We start from the raw sequence: 16,997 nt of genomic DNA on the forward strand, positions 1-16,997 counted from the left end.
TATGGCCAGACTGTGGCTCACGCTCAGCTTCCAAACCGATGTGTCTAAAAGCCTGTGCGTGCTTTACTATTTAGATTGCAGTAGGGCCTGATACCACAACTGAGATCTGGGCCCCACGGTGCTCGGTGCTGTACAAACACGTAACAAGAGGCACTCCCCGCTTGTCTGAATAGACAACGAGGTTTTGCCATCCTGGGAAAATATTTGAGATTTTGAAGGATTTTCCCATCCCTAATCAGGACAAAAATGTCAAAATCTCAAAACTGTTCAGGAGCCAACAAACGGAATTTTTTTTTTTTCAGTTCGGATCAGGCGAAATGTTTCATTTGGTCATTTTGAAACAATTCATTTCTATTTCAACCATTTTTTATTTATTTTTTTTTTAAAGATTTGTTTCTATCTTTAGCTCAGACTTCTGAACGAAAAGTCATTTCAGACGGGGAAACGGGGACTTTTCGTTTAGAAGACGTCAAAATGAGGTGTTTTGACAATGGCAGAACTTCCCCCCCCCCTTCCTCCCTCACGTTTTCAAGTTGGGAAATTCCTCCAAACCGACCCTTTCCCGTGCACGGTTTTGGTTTTGATGAATCCCATGGGAAAACAGTTTGCTGAAAAATTCCCAGCCAGGGAAAGGGACTCACCCAAGGCCAAAGGTATACAGGCAGCTAGCCCAAGCGGCTCCCCCCGACCCTGCACTTTTTAGATGCCAGCTCTGCTTGAGCTAATGCTTGTACGTCTGTCCGGACCAGGAATCACCCTTCCCAGCTGCTGTGCAGACGTAGCCTTAGGCTGGAAGCTTTTGGGGCACGGGCTGTGGCTTGCTTTGCATTTACACAGCCCCCCTGAAAGATTCCATGACACATCCCCATCCTGATCTCCTGCTTGCTTGTGCCTCTCCAGGTCCCGCACCTCTCCTGCCCCCTGCAGTTCTAATGGGGCTTGTTCACCCCCCTCATCCCAAGCGGGAAGGCTTCCACGCTGTCTCCAGCAGGGGTCAGCGCTTCTGGGGGATGCACGTGCGGGCAGAGGATAAGGGAGCCTGGCTGAATGGCAGGAAGACAAATCTTTGGTTTTGCTCCCATGAAAATGAGCGTTGGGGTAGGAAGCCGGGTGCAGACTGCTCCCCGGATTCGAACCACAGCTCCGCTCTGCCCCAAGGGGACTCTGGCAACAGGGCCCAAAGGGAAGGGGCTACTCCGGGTAGCCAGGATGCTGCAGGCTGGGCTGGGTCAGGCTTTGCAGCTGGCACATGTAGGAGGAACCCAGCCTCCCGTGTGCAAAGTTTACAAGCTCGGTTTCCTGAGCCCTCCGGACTTCGGGGGTAGGGGCTGGCAGCCCGGCAGCCGGCTGTCAATGTTTGTTCTTGGATTTTGGATGGGATGTTGATTGAGGCAGGTGCCATGTGGCCCAGGGCCTGCCTGAGGAAGTTGGAATAGCACAGCATGAATGGGGGCAGGTTGTGGGATTTAAAGGGGCAGGAGCCCTCTATATTTTTAACTCCATTGGTATTTTGAAGCATGGGGGAGTGGGAGGGGTTGGAAGGCTGGAATCCCAGCTCAGCTGTTCCCTGGTGTTATATTTATCTGTGTTCCTGTATTTAAGTATTACTCAATGGGATTTTTTTTAATAGCTTCCTCTAGCTTCCTCCCTCCGTGCTGCAGACTTTGGTGTCCTGCCCTAGAAATCCCTCCCTTTCTGTGTGTGTGTAGCTCTCCGTGGTCTCTCTGCAAGATCTCGAGACAGTTGCACATGGCGTCTCAGAATGGATCAATGGGGACTCTAATTATGATGTAAGAATAACTATATCTAGGGACCGGTGAGGAACCAGGATGTCGTAGGTGGCTGGGATAGGAGTCTAATAGACTGTAGAGCAGACATGGTGGACGGGCTGGTGTTCCTCTGCTGGATGGGATCAGAACTGCTCAACTGTGGGTCCTCTGCCCCGTGCTGTTTAAGATGGGATTTTCAAAGCAGCCTAGTCTATCCAAGGCACTTACACAGGCCCTGTTACTGCAGGATCTCAGCATCTCACAAGCTTTAATGTACTTACACTCACAGCTCCCATGTGAGGCAGGGCTGTGTTATTATCCCCATTGTACAGAGGCACAGAGAGGCTAAGGGACTTGCCCAAGGTCTCGCAGGTAGTCTGTGGCAGGGGAGGGACTTGAACCCAGACCTCTCAAGTCCTAAGCCAATGACCAGCCTCTTAAACGCACAGATGCCCCTTCAGCTCCTAGAAAATCCCCCCTTAGCTGACTTGTCTCTAATTCACTGATCCTCCCACTACCCCCTCCCCATCCCTGGATAGGATGTATGTGATGGAACGGCAGCTCCCCGCTTTGCACGCTGTGCCACGTGCGGGTGAATGCAGATCCTCGGGCCGTAGAATCCTCGCCCGCTTCACCAGCTGAGACCTTCCGTAAGCTCACTTGCGTTACTTCCACCTCCTCTTCCTTTCCGCTGCTGGGGAAATCTCAAGCTCTGAACGCTGCACGGCTGCTGCAGGTCAGGATCCTCAGGGAAAAGGAATGGACTGGTAACAGGGGTGTCGGAACAGGGGGGCCAAGGCTCTCTCATTTTTTGCCATGGGCCCGGCCCCCTGCCCCTCCTCTTCCCCCCAAGGCCCTGCCCCCAGAAGCTGAAGCCCGGCCTGGGTATGAGTGGCCCAGGGAGCCCAGACAGCTGTGGGGAGCTGCGGACCCTCCACCTGCTGAGGGGGCTGGGGGCAAAAGCAGTCCCCAGCCCGTGTCCCTAACCCCCAGGCCACCCACCCCGGGCAGGTGGAGGCCCCGGGGGGGTGGGGATATGGGCTGGGGACTGCTCTCGCCCTCCCTCCCCGCCAGGCAGGTGGCGGGCCCGAGCTCCCCGGCCTGGCTTCAGCTTCTGGCTTGGTGGGGGCTCTGGAGAAAGAGAAGGGGCAGGGCCACAGAGGGGGCAGGGCCTTTTGTCCCCCCGCCCCAGTATTAGGAAGACTCCATTCCCCCTGGCTGGCAAGCATTTAAACTCAATTAGGCAAATTCACCCTGATGTCCTATGAAAAAGAAATCTAGCCCGGCACGTGTAATCCTGCGGCCGACAAGCCCATGGGCTGGGAGGGAGAAGTGTTTGTCAAGCTGATCCTGTCGACATCGGTTGAGATGAAATGAGATGGACAGAACCGCACCACGTCAGCTTAACCTCTGGGGACGGTCCGGCGGGCACAAAGCTGCAGGGTTTGGCATATGTGCTAGATTGCTGGCGGAAGGAGAGGCCCACTGCGGAAGCTAAGATGCTTGGTGCTGGAATGGGCCACCTAAGAGGTTGTGGAATCCCTGTCACCGGACGTTTGTAAGAACAGGTTGGACACAGGATGGCTCAGGGATGGTCTAGGTTTACTTCGTCCTGCCTCAGTGCAGGGAGATAGAGTAGAAGCCCTCTCGAAGTCCCTTCCAGCTTTACGTTTCTGTGATTCCATGTCTTTCATCTGTGCAGATCCCTGGTGGACTCCGTAAATGAAGCTAAAGAGGGGTTCTTTGCTCTTTACCTCTCAGCTCCTCGCACAGATATTGACCCGCACAGCACAATATTAGTTAACAGCATTGGCCATCTCTGCTCACTACTAGAATGTCCACTCTATTGTTACCAGAGCGAGCTAGATCAAAGCTACCTCAGGTCTGTCTACACAGACAAAAACCCCCTAACTGTCCAAGCTGCTCTGACTAAAGACGGATGCCTAGCGGAGCAGAGCAGGGATTGCAGCTTGGCTCCTCCCCAGCTCACCTCTTGGGGGGTGGGGAGGTGGGAAGTGATGGACTGGCCATGGCTTGCAGATGGGCCTGGCTGACTCTCTAAATGAGACGCTGTTGCTCACACCACAGTTAGGGGTGCAATGCTGTGGACTGCGTTATTGCAGGAGGCCAGGCCACATCATCCTGATGGTCCCTTCTGGCCTTGCAGTCTTGCTCCGGGGAGGAAGTAAATTACTTCACCTCTTTTGGTGGAGCAGCTTGCTCCCTCTGCGTGCCCAGCCAGCTGGAGAAGATGGGGGCAAGGACGCAGGACTCCGAACACTTGCTCACAGCGGGGAAAAGCCTCTTCCCTCTCCACAGCGGCCTGACTCACAATCAGAGCAGTGAGGGGAGTGTAACAGGGCCTCTGAGAGCAGATCCCTTTGGGAGGCTGTGGTGAGGGGCACCAGGGATGCGCAGAGCGACAGTCCCCGGGGCAGCCTATTCTAGCTCGCTGCTCCGTCTCTGGCCGCTGACGGACCGTGTGCCTCTGTCTTCCTGCAGGTGGATGCTGATGATGTCATCACCAAAGAGGAGCAGATCTTCCTGCTGGTAAAAGCCAAGTCCAAGTGCGAGCGCCACCTGAAAGTCAAGGTGCACGGTGAGTGTCCGCAGCGGCGGCTGGGCGTGGGAGCTGAGCGCAGGCAAGTCGCACGTGTGCTGTCCCCGGAGAAGGGGCCTGGCTTGGATCAGCGTCTCTTTTCCACTCGCTTTCTATTTCAGGCAGCTAACTGCTGCCAGATGGCAGGAGGGGGCGGGGAGAAAACACTCTCATGTGAGTGACTACATCTATGGCCTGCCTGGAGTTCACAGCTGTGAATTATTGGAGCGGTGGCTGTATGCTAAGGCAGCGTCCCACCCAGCTAGCGCTGCACAAGCTGTCTGGCCCCCCTTCGCGCTCCAACCACACATGGGGTTCGGAGGATCTAGCCCTCCCATATCACACAAATAGACACGCCCCTCCCCCTCCCCACACACACACCTTGCAGTGCTGCAGACCTACCGCCCCGAGATCACTTGCTGGCAAAAGCCTTCAGCACCTGAGAGCAAGGAGTGGTTCAGGAGCAGATGCATCCGGACATCTTGCCTTCTGGGCATCCCCCCGTGGCACGGAGACATAAAAATCCAGCTCGCTCTTTATTTCAGGCCTCCACCTTTCCATCAGCAAAATCCCCAACCCCCATTCTCTGTACCTCCTTGTTCTGTGTCCCCTCCCCCAGCACTGCCCAATTAACACCTCGTTAAACAGCACACCTGCTTTACCCAGGTGCTCAGGAGACCATTGCATTTGGTGGAATCTTAATGCATTGAATTGCTATTTTAAGATTATTGCAGCAGACTTTTAACCTCCTACCATGAGACCACTGCCCTGTGCATGGACCTCCCATTGCCCAACACTCGCTGTCTAACCCCCACCAGACTGCTGGTGTGCAGAGCCCACGACCTACCGTGCTGACCCGTCCTGTCTCACTGTTCCCTTGTCGTCTCCCACCTGTCTGCAGCCACCTGTTGCCTCTTGTCTTAGATTGTCAGCTTTCCGGGGTAGGGACTGTCTTTGTTGTGTTTGTACAGTGCCTAGCTCATGACTAGGGCTCCTTGGTGCGCTGGTAATATGAGTAATAGTCATAACAATTAAGAGGGACTAAACAAGACAGCCTCTCCCTCCCAAAGTCTAGAAAAAGAGTTTACAATGGACAGGCTTTACAGTGTACAGAAAGCTTTCCTGGGAAACATCTGCCAGTCTAGAAAAGCGCTCCAGTCATCTAGAACAGATGTGACAATCGAGAGCTCCCTTTGCAAGCTCGAGGAGGGTCTGATCAGATGGATGGGTTGAGGCACTTTCTGTCAGGAACTGTGGAATGAAAGGCTGGAGCCTCCGGTCTGTTAACCCGAGGGAAAGGCACTGCTTGCGGAAGCAGCCGCCTTTGCATTCAGCAGGTTTGTCGGCTCCTTCTCTTCTTTATTGTAAGGGACTCCCGTTGTCTGTGTTCAGTTTGCAGCAACGGTGCCCAGGGTGCACATCCTGCAGCGAGGGTGCTTGTCAGCCAGATGGAGGTGCTCAGTCTGTGACCTGCTACCTCACCAGAGGCTCAAACCATGAGCGGTGCGCAGTTCTCTTTGTCAGAGCGATGCACTGGAATCTAATTAGTCAAAGGCCTCCTGAAACTTGCAGCCAAGCAGAGGGGTTGGTTAACTGGGGGTGGGGGCCCGACCTGCAGCCTTATTTGTGCTTAGCACTGTTGTCTTTTCAATCAACGGCCCTTAAGAACATAAGAACAGCCCTACTGGGTCAGATCAAAGGTCCATCTAGCCCGGGATCCTGTCTTCTGACAGTGGCCAGTGCCAGGTGCCCCAGAGGGAATGAACAGAACAGGTCATCATCAGGAAAAACTATTTTAGGGTGGGGAAGCACTGGAACGCGTTACCTAGGGAGGTGGTGGAATCTCCTTCCTTAGAAGTTTTTAAGGCCCGGCTTGACAAAGCCCTGGCTGGGGTGATTTAGTTGGGGATTGGTCCTGCTTTGAGCAGAGGGTTGGACTAGATGACCTCCTGATGTCCCTTCCAACCCTGATATTCTATGATTCTATGATTATATGATAAGTGATCATCATCACCTGTCGCCCATTCCCAGCTTCTGGCAAACTCTTGTGTGCAAGGCAACAACCCCGGTCAATCCAGAAAGGACATAATCCAGTCTTTGGATAGTCAAAAGGTTCCCATAAGTTTGAAAGGCAGCATGATCCTGAACTGGGAGACAGGAGACATGGGCTTTGCTGCTGGCCTGGTGGCGCAGGGGTTGGTAGGGCAGAGTGTGCGCACTGGGGTCGTGCTGAGACAGAGATGCTGGACATGGGGCACTGCCATTTGTTCTCTACGAATCCCTTTGTGCCAGGCCTCCCCGATCTTGTGATTAACCATCCCCTCATCAGCTGGTTTGTCCCCCCTTTGCCGCCCTCAGAATGACTGTGATGTCGGAGGGTGGCATGTGGGCAGCAGCCTCTGGGATAGGTGACCCAGCAGGGCTGCAAACAAGGATGCTATTGAGTCTTGCTTGCAAAAAATAGCTTTGGGAGGACAATGCTCCTTTGCAGAGGCTGATATATAGTCCCCCTTTAAGAGGCAAGGAGAAACTGAGTCATTCCCCTCTCTGGTCTGGCTGCAGGAGAAGAGCTGCCCCTCCCAACAGCCTGGCCTGACAGCTGACTCCAATGTGTCCTCGAATGGACTCACTTTGCTTGCCTTTAGCAGGTGATAAAGTTCGTTTTGCCGCTTTTACTGTGGCTTGTGCTCAGCTAAAGAGCATCCGTGCACCGTCAGTGCGAAAGCACTTTCACGAGGGGCTGCTGGATCCGGGCCCCAGGCAGAGGGAGAGAAAGGAATCGCTGGGGTGGGTTCCCACCTGGGGACGGTGGGACGTTTGCTCAAAAGCACCTAAATGGCTAATGAGCCTAGGGGCTTGTCTGCATGTGAAATAGTACAGCATCACAGCTGCAGAGCAGCCGTTGCGCCTTTGGAGCGCTTCAGGGTAGACGTTACCTGCGCCTTTCGCTGTAGTTAATCCACCTCTCCAAGAGGCAGTACCTAGGTCAGCGGAAGAATTCCTCCATCGCCCTAGCGCTCTCTACACTGGGGGTTAGATAGGCTTAACTATGTTGCAATGGGGGGTGGACTTTTCACACCCCGGTGTGACATAGCTGGGTCAACATAGCCTTTTAGTGTAGACCTGGCCTAAGTCCCATTCTATCATCTATCTATCTATCTCCACACACCCCCTCTATCTAATCTATCTATCTATCTCCATACACACCCCCTCTATCTAATCTATCTATCTATCTCCATACACACCCCCTCTATCTAATCTAATCTATCTATCTATCTCCATACACACCCATCTATCTATCTATCTCCGCACACATCCTCTATCTATCTATCTATCTATCTGGCTCTGCCTAGATTTTCCTATAGAGTTTGTTACCATCGTACCTAAGGGGCTGATAACTAAACTCTCCTCTCGAGCTGGTCAAATATTTGCAGGTTTTGAACCATCGACAGAATTTTTCACTGAAACTTTGAATTTTGATGACAATAAGAAGGGAGGCTGTTTTGTGAAAATGTTATCCCATTTTTTGAGCAGCTCTTCTTTCCTCCTCTTGCTTTCTTTTCGCCTCCCTCTGTCCTCTCCTTGCTCTGTCTGTCATCAAGGGAGGCCCATGACAGCACCAGGAGGAAGTGATTGTCCACAGTGATTTTCAGTGTTAAATCGCTCGGAATGGGATGGAGTTAAGGGTAGGGAGTATCAAACACAATCTGGCCTAGGCACCTTCATTCTGCCTTTGGCCATATGTGGCTGCCTGTTTGTTTCCTCTGGGTTCTGAGTTTACACCACCCCACGTAGTTAGTGGCCTAATTTTTTGGAAAGTCCCTAATGATTTCGGGTTTTGTGACGTTGGGATGAAAACATCGAGTCTGGGCACCAGTGCTCTCCCCCTTTACCAGAAGGGGACCTGAGGCACAGAGTGATTCAGTGCCCTACCCCAGGACACACAGAAGAGTCGGTAGCAGAGCCGAGAACTGAATTCTCATCACCTGAGTCTCATTCCAGTGCCTTAACCACAAAACCATGCTTCCTGTTCTCCTGGAATTCAAGGTAAACCTCCAGGGATGCAAGCCCAGGTGGAGGAAAAGGTTTGTACGCGTCCCTGTGAACTGAAACCTCAGGCTGTCAGTATCATGAGATTCAAGAAACCAATCTGATTCTGAAGCTGGTCAAACAGATCTGAGACCCCTGCATTATAACGTCCTGCAAATGTCTAAAATTCCTCCTGTCTCCTATTAATCAAGCCTACTTTATGGGCCAGATCTTCACTGGTGTAAATTAGCGTAGTTCTATTGCCCCGGCGGAAACACGTCGACGGACATCACCACGCTCTTGCTCTATAATTCACTGCCCCGCCCCTTCCTTGGCTCACTTAGGCAAATGTAACTATTGATGAGAGATGGACCTGAGCTACGCAGTTCTTCTGGAAGCTACGAACCCCTGGGAAGTCTGAAGGTGTTGAGATAATGGGGTTTGGTCTGGCCATTGCCGAAGCAGAGACAAGCGTCACAGTCCTGATCTGCAACCCAAGTTCCCTGTAGTTTGGTGATGGTGGGGTGTCGTTTGGCCCTCAGATTTTGACTGGGTCTCATCTCTGAGATCTGCCCCATTATCTTCCAGACACTTGGGCTCGGTCTATGCTTAATACCTAAACCAGTATAGCTATGTCAGTCGGGGGTGTGAAAAAACCACACCCCGTCACCAATATAGCTATGGCAGCAAATCCCCCAGTGTAGACGCAGCTATGCTAACAGAAGAGTGTAGATGTTGTTTGGAGAGGTGGTGTTCCTATGCGGGCAGGAAAACTGTCAATGTATGCTGTGTCTACATTAGGGGGCTATGCCGGCATAGGCTCTGTAGTGTAGACGTAGCCTAGTGTTAATGCTTTTTCCCCTTTGTCACTAACTTGAAATCATCAAGGGGGAAAAAGAAGCTGGAGGGAGCTGTGAATTCTGCACAGCTGCTTAGAAATTGCCCTGAAAGAAATGACTGAGAGCAAGGTTTGAAGTGGAGGACTTCTGCAAACACTGTGCACGGGTTTTTTCTTAGCTTGCACAGCTCAGTCCCAGAGACGTCATGGAGACACACAGAAGAGAACTGGCTCTCTGATTGGAAAGTGTGATCCTGTCTACGCATGGATTTCATTAGCCCTTCCCCGGGAGAGATAAGTATCTTGAATTGAGACCTAGGCTTTGCAAGCACGACCCTCTAAAAGCTGGAGCCGCTCATTCTTTGGTCTGTTCCATTTGGCATTTTCTCCTTCCCTTTTCTGGTTTTATTGACTTGTCTCCATTAAATCCACATCAGCGTCTCCTCTCCAGCCTGCGTAACTAGGCACATATGCAAGTGTGCTTTGCAACACAGGACGAAGCCAAAGAGCAACAGGTTCCAGGGCAGCTCCTCTTGAAGAACTTGCTTTGTGTTTCTCATCCCTTCTCTGTGGTGGGCGAAGGCAGGTGGGCAGCATGTGTGTATGTTAGCGGCAGCAAAAGGACATAGGGTATGTGACTACATATCTCTCTCTCAACCCCTTCCATGCTTTACCACGTCTGGCTTCCTTTCTGTGCCAGGGAGGACCTTTGTGTGGTCTTAGCCCTGAACGGTGGCCCTGGAAAATTAATGAGTGCCCCTGAAACTAGGATTCAGTGTTCTAGGGAAAGGCACACATCACCATCGCCTTAAATCAGGTTCAGGGAAGAACATCGACTCATAGACTTTCAGGCCAGCAGGTTCCCAGCCTGATTCCCAGCAGAGCCATTGGCCATTATCTTTGAAAACTCGTGGCGAACCGGGGAAGTCCCGGATGACTGGAAAAAGGCTAATGTAGTGCCAATCTTTAAAAAAGGGAAGAAGGAGGATCCTGGGAACTACAGGCCAGTCAGCCTCACCTCAGTCCCTGGAAAAATCATGGAGCAGGTCCTCAAAGAATCAATCCTGAAGCACTTGCATGAGAGGAAAGTGATCAGGAACAGCCAGCATGGATTCACCAAGGGAAGGTCATGCCTGACTAATCTAATCACCTTTTATGATGAGATTACTGGTTCTGTGGATGAAGGGAAAGCAGTGGATGTATTGTTTCTTGACTTTAGCAAAGCTTTTGACACGGTCTCCCACAGTATTCTTGTCAGCAAGTTAAGGAAGTATGGGCTGGTTGAATGCACTATAAGGTGGGTAGAAAGCTGGCTAGATTGTCGGGCTCAACGGGTAGTGATCAATGGCTCCATGTCTAGTTGGCAGCCGGTATCAAGTGGAGTGCCCCAAGGGTCGGTCCTGGGACCGGTTTTGTTCAATATCTTCATAAATGATCTGGAGGATGGTGTGGATTGCACTCTCAGCAAATTTGCGGATGATACTAAACTGGGAGGAGTGGTAGATACGCTGCAGGGGAGGGATAGGATACAGAAGGACCTAGACAAATTGGAGGATTGGGCCAAAAGGAATCTGATGAGGTTCAATAAGGATAAGTGCAGGGTCCTGCACTTAGGACGGAAGAACCCAATGCACAGCTACAGACTAGGGACCGAATGGCTAGGCAGCAGTTCTGCGGAAAAGGACCTAGGGGTGACAGTGGACGAGAAGCTGGATATGAGTCAGCAGTGTGCCCTTGTTGCCAAGAAGGCCAATGGCATTTTGGGATGTATAAGTAGGGGCATAGCGAGCAGATCGAGGGACGTGATCGTTCCCCTCTATTCGACATTGGTGAGGCCTCATCTGGAGTACTGTGTCCAGTTTTGGGCCCCACACTTCAAGAAGGATGTGGATAAATTAGAGAGAGTCCAGCGAAAGGCAACAAAAATGATTAGGGGTCTGGAACACATGACTTATGAGGAGAGGCTGAGGGAGCTGGGATTGTTTAGCCTGCAGAAGAGAAGAATGAGGGGGGATTTGATAGCTGCTTTCAACTACCTGAAAGGGAGTTCCAAAGAGGATGGCTCTAAACTGTTCTCAATGGTAGCAGATGACAGAACGAGGAGTAATGGTCTCAAGTTGCAGTGGGGGAGGTTTAGATTGGATATTAGGAAAAACTTTTTCACTAAGAGGGTGGTGAAACACTGGAATGCGTTACCTAGGGAGGTGGTAGAATCTCCTTCCTTAGAGGTTTTTAAGGTCAGGCTTGACAAAGCCCTGGCTGGGATGATTTAACTGGGAATTGGTCCTGCTTCGAGCAGGGGGTTGGACTAGATGACCTTCTGGGGTCCCTTCCAACCCTGATATTCTATGATTCTATGATTAGAAGGGGAAAGCTCAAGAGAGGTTCAAAGGCGATGCTGGTGAATGCCATGGAAAAAGCAGCGCAGAGGGCAGAAAGGTGCGAGTCCACTTCTGACCCGCTGCCAGCTGGATCTCGGCATCCCTGCTATGAAGAGCCAGTCAGGCCCTTTCCGTTTGCTTTGGTGCATTAGACACATTCCGTGATGTTTGCTTTGTTACCGGAGGGCCTTGTGTCCTCCATGAGCCATGACTGCAGCCAGAGGTGGGTACAAAAGGACAGCCTGCCGCTGAAGGCATTCTGTCTCTGAGGCACAGCGCCTCGGAGGGACCCGGAGGGAGCGTGCAGGACAGCTGCACTTACTCTCCTCGTGTGGGATGGCGCTACCTTTTCTACCCAGAAACTTACGCTGGTTTAAATCGATTTAGTTGAGCCCTTGTGGACAGATGTAAGTCAGTTTAAACCTTAAACCTGAAGCCCAGCTGAGAGGTAAACCAGGTATAAACAAGTATCAGGCTATGTCTGCACTACAGAGACTATACCAGCACAGCATAGCCCCCTAGTGTAGACACAGCCTGCGTCAACTGAAGGGTGGTCTCGCTCCGTGTCGGAACACCACCTCCCCGCACGAACCTAGTGAGAGTCAATGAAAGCATTATTCCGTCAACATCGCTGCATCCACACTGGGGGTTAGGTTGGCGTAACTGTGTATCACAGGGTCCACTCACGGCTAGGGGTGCCCCTCCAGGCTGCTCTGGGGATTAGCTCCTTCCAGGTCAGGGGGCCGCCTTCTGCTCCTTCTTCAGGACTTGGCCCTCCAGCCAGGTCACTTTGTGTGTTTCTCCTTTCCGGGGTATCAAAGTCTCTTCTAACAAACGGGCTCAGGCAGTCTTCCCATTCCCTGCCCAGCCTGTGCCACCTCCCCAGTGGCTGGCAGGGGAACCCGGGTCCATCCCCTACTCCGGGTTCCAGCTCGGGGACTCTCTAGTCAGCAGCCAAGGTCTGCACCCTCCTGAGCCTGGCTGCCTTTTCCCAGAGCCTTTCCTTACCTTCTGACTCTCCCCACATCTCTGGGTTTGTCAGCCTCACAACTCCCTCCTCCCGGGGAGTAACTGCAGCCTACTGCCCTGCTGCCCTCTCTGCTTCAGCTTCCTGCCTTTATAAACCCAATTCCTCCTCAGCGGGGCTCCCTCCTTCAGTCAGGAGATTACCTAGCCACTTTATTCCCCTCAGATGGGGCCTGTCTGGTTAATTGGCCCCCTACTTAGCCTATATTAACCCCTTCAGGGCAAGTGTGGGGTGAACACCCCATCTCACTGTGTCAGGGGTGTGGTTTTTTCCCACCATAGCTATGCTGATGTAACTTTTCAGTGTAGACCAGGCCTAAGAGTGTCTACATACAAAGGTCTGGTCTACCCTAAAACATTAGGTCGACCCAGCGATGTCACTCAGGGGTGTGAAAAATCCACACCCCTGAGCAATGTAGTTAAACTGACTTAATTCCCCATCGACCTAGCTACCGCCTCACGGAGAGCTGGATTACTGATGCCAGTAGGAGAACCCCTCCCCCATAGCTGTATGTAGTATCTATACTGGAATCTATACTGTATTATCTATACTTCAAATGTAGCCAAGCCTAAAGTGGCATTGTCTTAGCTAAACTGGTTTAACATGACATCTTTAGGCCTTGTCTACACCGAAAAGTTGCACCCATTTAACTGAAGGTGGAGTTTTAAACCGATGTAGTGAAACCAGCGCCAGCCTCAGTGGAGATGCTTTAAAGTGGCTTATTTCAGGTTAGCATATGTCAGCTGGAAACAGGTTTAAGATCAATCACTCTTGAACTGGTATAGAAGCATCTGCACAGCCTTTTGGGCAAGCTTAATTCAGTTCAAAATCTATTTAATTCAGTTTAATTTAAAGTGATGCAACTTTCCTATGTAGACAAGGCCTCAATTAAACTAGTGCACCTTTCTGTGAAGATCAGGGGAAACATTTTCAGACACCTACATGACTTGGGAGCCTAAGTCCCATTGGCTTTCAATGAGACTGTGGCCGTGTCTACACTCTAGTGGCTACATCCGCACTGTGCTGGTGTAACGACCTAGTGTAGACGCGGCCTACATCGACAGAAACGATTTTTCCATTCATGTAGTTAATTCATCTCCCCGAGAGGCAGTAGCTAGGGGCTTGTCTACATGCACAGCGCTGCAGTGGCTCATTAGTGAAGATGTTACTATGCCGACGGTAGTTAATCCGTCTCCAAGAGAGGCAGTAGTAGCTATGTCGACAGGAGAAGCTCTTAGAATCACGGAATCATAGAAGATTAGGGTTGGAAGAAACCTCAGGAGGTCATCTAGTCCAACTCCCCGCTCAAAGCAGGACCAATCCCCAACTAAATCATCCCACCCAGGGCTTTGTCAAGCCGGGCGTTAAAAACCTCTTCTGTCACCATAGGCTGTCTACATGCAGCACTCAGGGGGTCCACTTTTCACACCCTTGAGCAACATAGGTATTACAATGTAAGTTCCTAGTGTAGATCTGGCCCCACTATTCCATCGACCTAGCCATGTCTACACTGGAGGTTAGGTTGACCTATATATGTCACAGCGGGCAAAATTTTTCACAGCCCTGAGTGACATCGCTAGGTCAATCTCATTTTCAAGGGTAAACCAGGCCTTACTCGCATAAGTGCCTAAGGGCTGGTGCACACTGGGAATTTACATTGGCATAGCGACGTCTCTCAGCAGTAATCCACACCCCTGAGAGACAGAGCTATGCCGACTTAACTCCTAGTGTAGACAGCAGGAGGTTGATGGAAGAATTCTGCTGCTGACCTAGCTATCCCCTCTCGAGAAGGTGGAGTACCTACGCTGACAGGAGAACCTCTCCATCCACCTACCAGTGTGTAAACTAGGGCTTAGGTCTACTTTACTATGTCTCTTGGGGGTGTATATTTTTCACACCCCAAGCAATGTAAGTAGGTTGATCGAAGTTTTAGGTGTAGACCGGGCCTAAATGACTTTTGAGACATAGGGCAGGTCTACCCTGCAGTTGGAGATGTGATTGCAGCGTACGTACGGACTAGCTTTAATTTAGCTAATATAACAGTGAAGATGCTGCAGCGCAGGGAGATATGCAAGCCTATGCCGCAATCACACGTGCCATCACAGCATACACATACCCTTAGGCTCCTAAATTGCTACGTCCTTGTCTTTGCTAGGAAAAAAAAGTGTGGTCTCAACTCGAGTTAGTTAACACCTGGTGACTGACGCAAAGCAGAATCCTAGTGAAGACAAGCCGGTTTGTCGTTCTCACACAAGTCAGCAGATCAAGGTAATCCCTAGCCTCCCGCTTCGACTTGACCTGCTCACTCGTGTGAAACCTACAGACTGCCTTGCCTCCGCTAGGATTTTACCTTGTGTTCATTACCAGTGTCAGCTAGCTTGAGTTAAGAACAAACCTTTTCTCGAGTGGAGACGCTACCTTTTGAAAATTCTACCCAAGTCTAAGAAAGTGACATAAACTAAACTGATATAAACCAGGTTTAAATCAAAGTCAGAGTGTCCCCACTGTGGGTAGGGGGTTGCATCCAGGGGCAATGGGTATCATAGGCCAGGGAAGGCTAAGACTTCCCTCCCCCAAGCTGTGGCCACATCCACACTCTGCCCCGCAACCCTGAAGCCGGTGGGGGCTCAGTTCCAGCTGCGGCCTGGAGCTCAGGGCTCGGCCAGTGGCCAGGGGCTGAGGCAGCCAGGGGTGGCTCGGGCTGGCCAGCGGGGATTGGGCCAGCTGGGGTGGCTCAAGTTGGCCCAGGAATCCAGCCCGCCACGACAGCACGGGTCAGCCAGCAGGGGTCGGGCCTGCCGGGGTGGCTCAGGCTAGCACAGCTGTGACGGCTCCGGCTGCGGCTGGGAGGAGGGCTGCAGTGGACAGGGCCTCAGGCAGAAGAGGTGAGGCCAGCAGGCTAGCCTCCCTGAAGTGGGGTTCACCTGCCGCTCATGGGTGCATCGGTTTATAAACCAGTTTCACGTTGAATTGGGATGACGCTGAATATGGACAGGGTCTAAGCAGACGTGTGGGATTATTCCCACTGTGTTTCCATGCGGCTCTTCTCTGCGTGTAGGTTTCTTATGTGCAGTTCTTGGCTTGGGCATCACGGGAGGAAGACCCAACAAACAAACAGAAAGAAAAAAAACCCGTACAACCATACCCACAAGTATGCAGCTTGCTTTCTTTTTCAGTCTCAATTTTATTTATTTATTTTTTAATTTAGCCTCCAGATGAAAGCCATTCAGTCGGAACAGGAAACCCTTAAAATTTCTTTTATATGTACATAAATATTATATTTCTGCAACGGTGGCTAAGCCGATGCCACCCCAAAGGCAAATCTGGAAGAGGATGAAGCAAAATCCCCAGCTACGAGTCATCAAACATTTTTCCCCCCCATGAATTAAAAGCCTGTCTTGCCCTGCGTTGGAAAACCAGAAGGGACATTTTGCAGAGGGAGAGAGATTTTTACACAAGCCTGTAATTAGCCGAGGCCACTGGTGATCCCGGAGTGCTAGGTGTTGCAGTTTGCCTTGCAATGGCTTGTTTTTTTAATAAATAAGCCTCTTATTTGCTAGGGAGATGAGGTTATTTTTAGTCAAGAAACCATGACTGTTTATCCAAGGTATGTGTGTTGGCTGCCTGAATTACGGCTCCATTGTCCCTAGGGGCCCCCTCCCCATGCCCACACTTTCTTAGTATTGAAACAACACAGAGCTGTGGCTTTCCTATCAAGCATGCTCCATCCTGCCGGGTGCAGGGCATCTCCTAGGAGATGCTGAGAGCCCTCAACTCCCCTTGAAGTCAATGGGAGATGTAGGCTCCCAGCACTGCCCACTATCAGGCCTCAGAATCACAGATTAAAAGTCCTGCCAGCTTTTATTTATCCCTCCTCTCGGTTGTGTTTATCTCAACCAGCCTTTGCGTCCTCCATGATCTTAGCATGGGAGGGCCTTGATCCAAGGACCTCTAGAAGTCAATGCAAAGACCCTCCTTTGTATCAAGACATTCATAAGTAATAAGGGAAGCGTCACAACAGAACCCCCACAGCAGAACAACAAAGGCACATTGACATACCCAGGTTATTCTAGGTAGGGGCAGCTTATTTAAGGATCCATTTGTTGCATTCACCCGGTGTTGCATTCACGCAGATCACAAACTCTTTGTGGCCGGGGCCATCTCTTTGCTGTGTGTTTGTACAGTGCGTAGCACCAGAGGGTCCTGATCCAGGACTCGCCCTATGTGCTACTGTAGTAATAATAAAGAAATTAAACTCAGGTGAAAATAAGCCATAAGAAAAAGGAATGGCCAGTAACAGAACACACCAGGGGTCCGTAGATAGGAGTTGAGAGCAGCTGGAAGGATAGCCTGG

General features: G+C 51.2%; 1 protein-coding gene across 4 annotated transcripts in view; it reads left to right on the plus strand.

Annotated features, from left to right (window-relative positions):
* The window catches only part of PTH1R (parathyroid hormone 1 receptor), a 187,978-nt gene that overhangs the window by 94,188 nt on the left and 76,793 nt on the right, over positions 1 to 16,997 (plus strand). For all 4 annotated transcript variants that reach the window (XM_073334849.1, XM_073334850.1, XM_073334851.1 and 1 more), the window contains one exon: positions 4,272 to 4,368. In XM_073334849.1, coding sequence (XP_073190950.1) covers positions 4,272 to 4,368 — 97 coding nt within the window. The remainder of the gene's footprint in view (positions 1 to 4,271; positions 4,369 to 16,997) is intronic.

The sequence above is a fragment of the Lepidochelys kempii genome, chromosome 2 (genome assembly GCF_965140265.1).
Source record: "Lepidochelys kempii isolate rLepKem1 chromosome 2, rLepKem1.hap2, whole genome shotgun sequence".
NCBI classification, from domain to species: Eukaryota; Metazoa; Chordata; order Testudines; family Cheloniidae; genus Lepidochelys; species Lepidochelys kempii.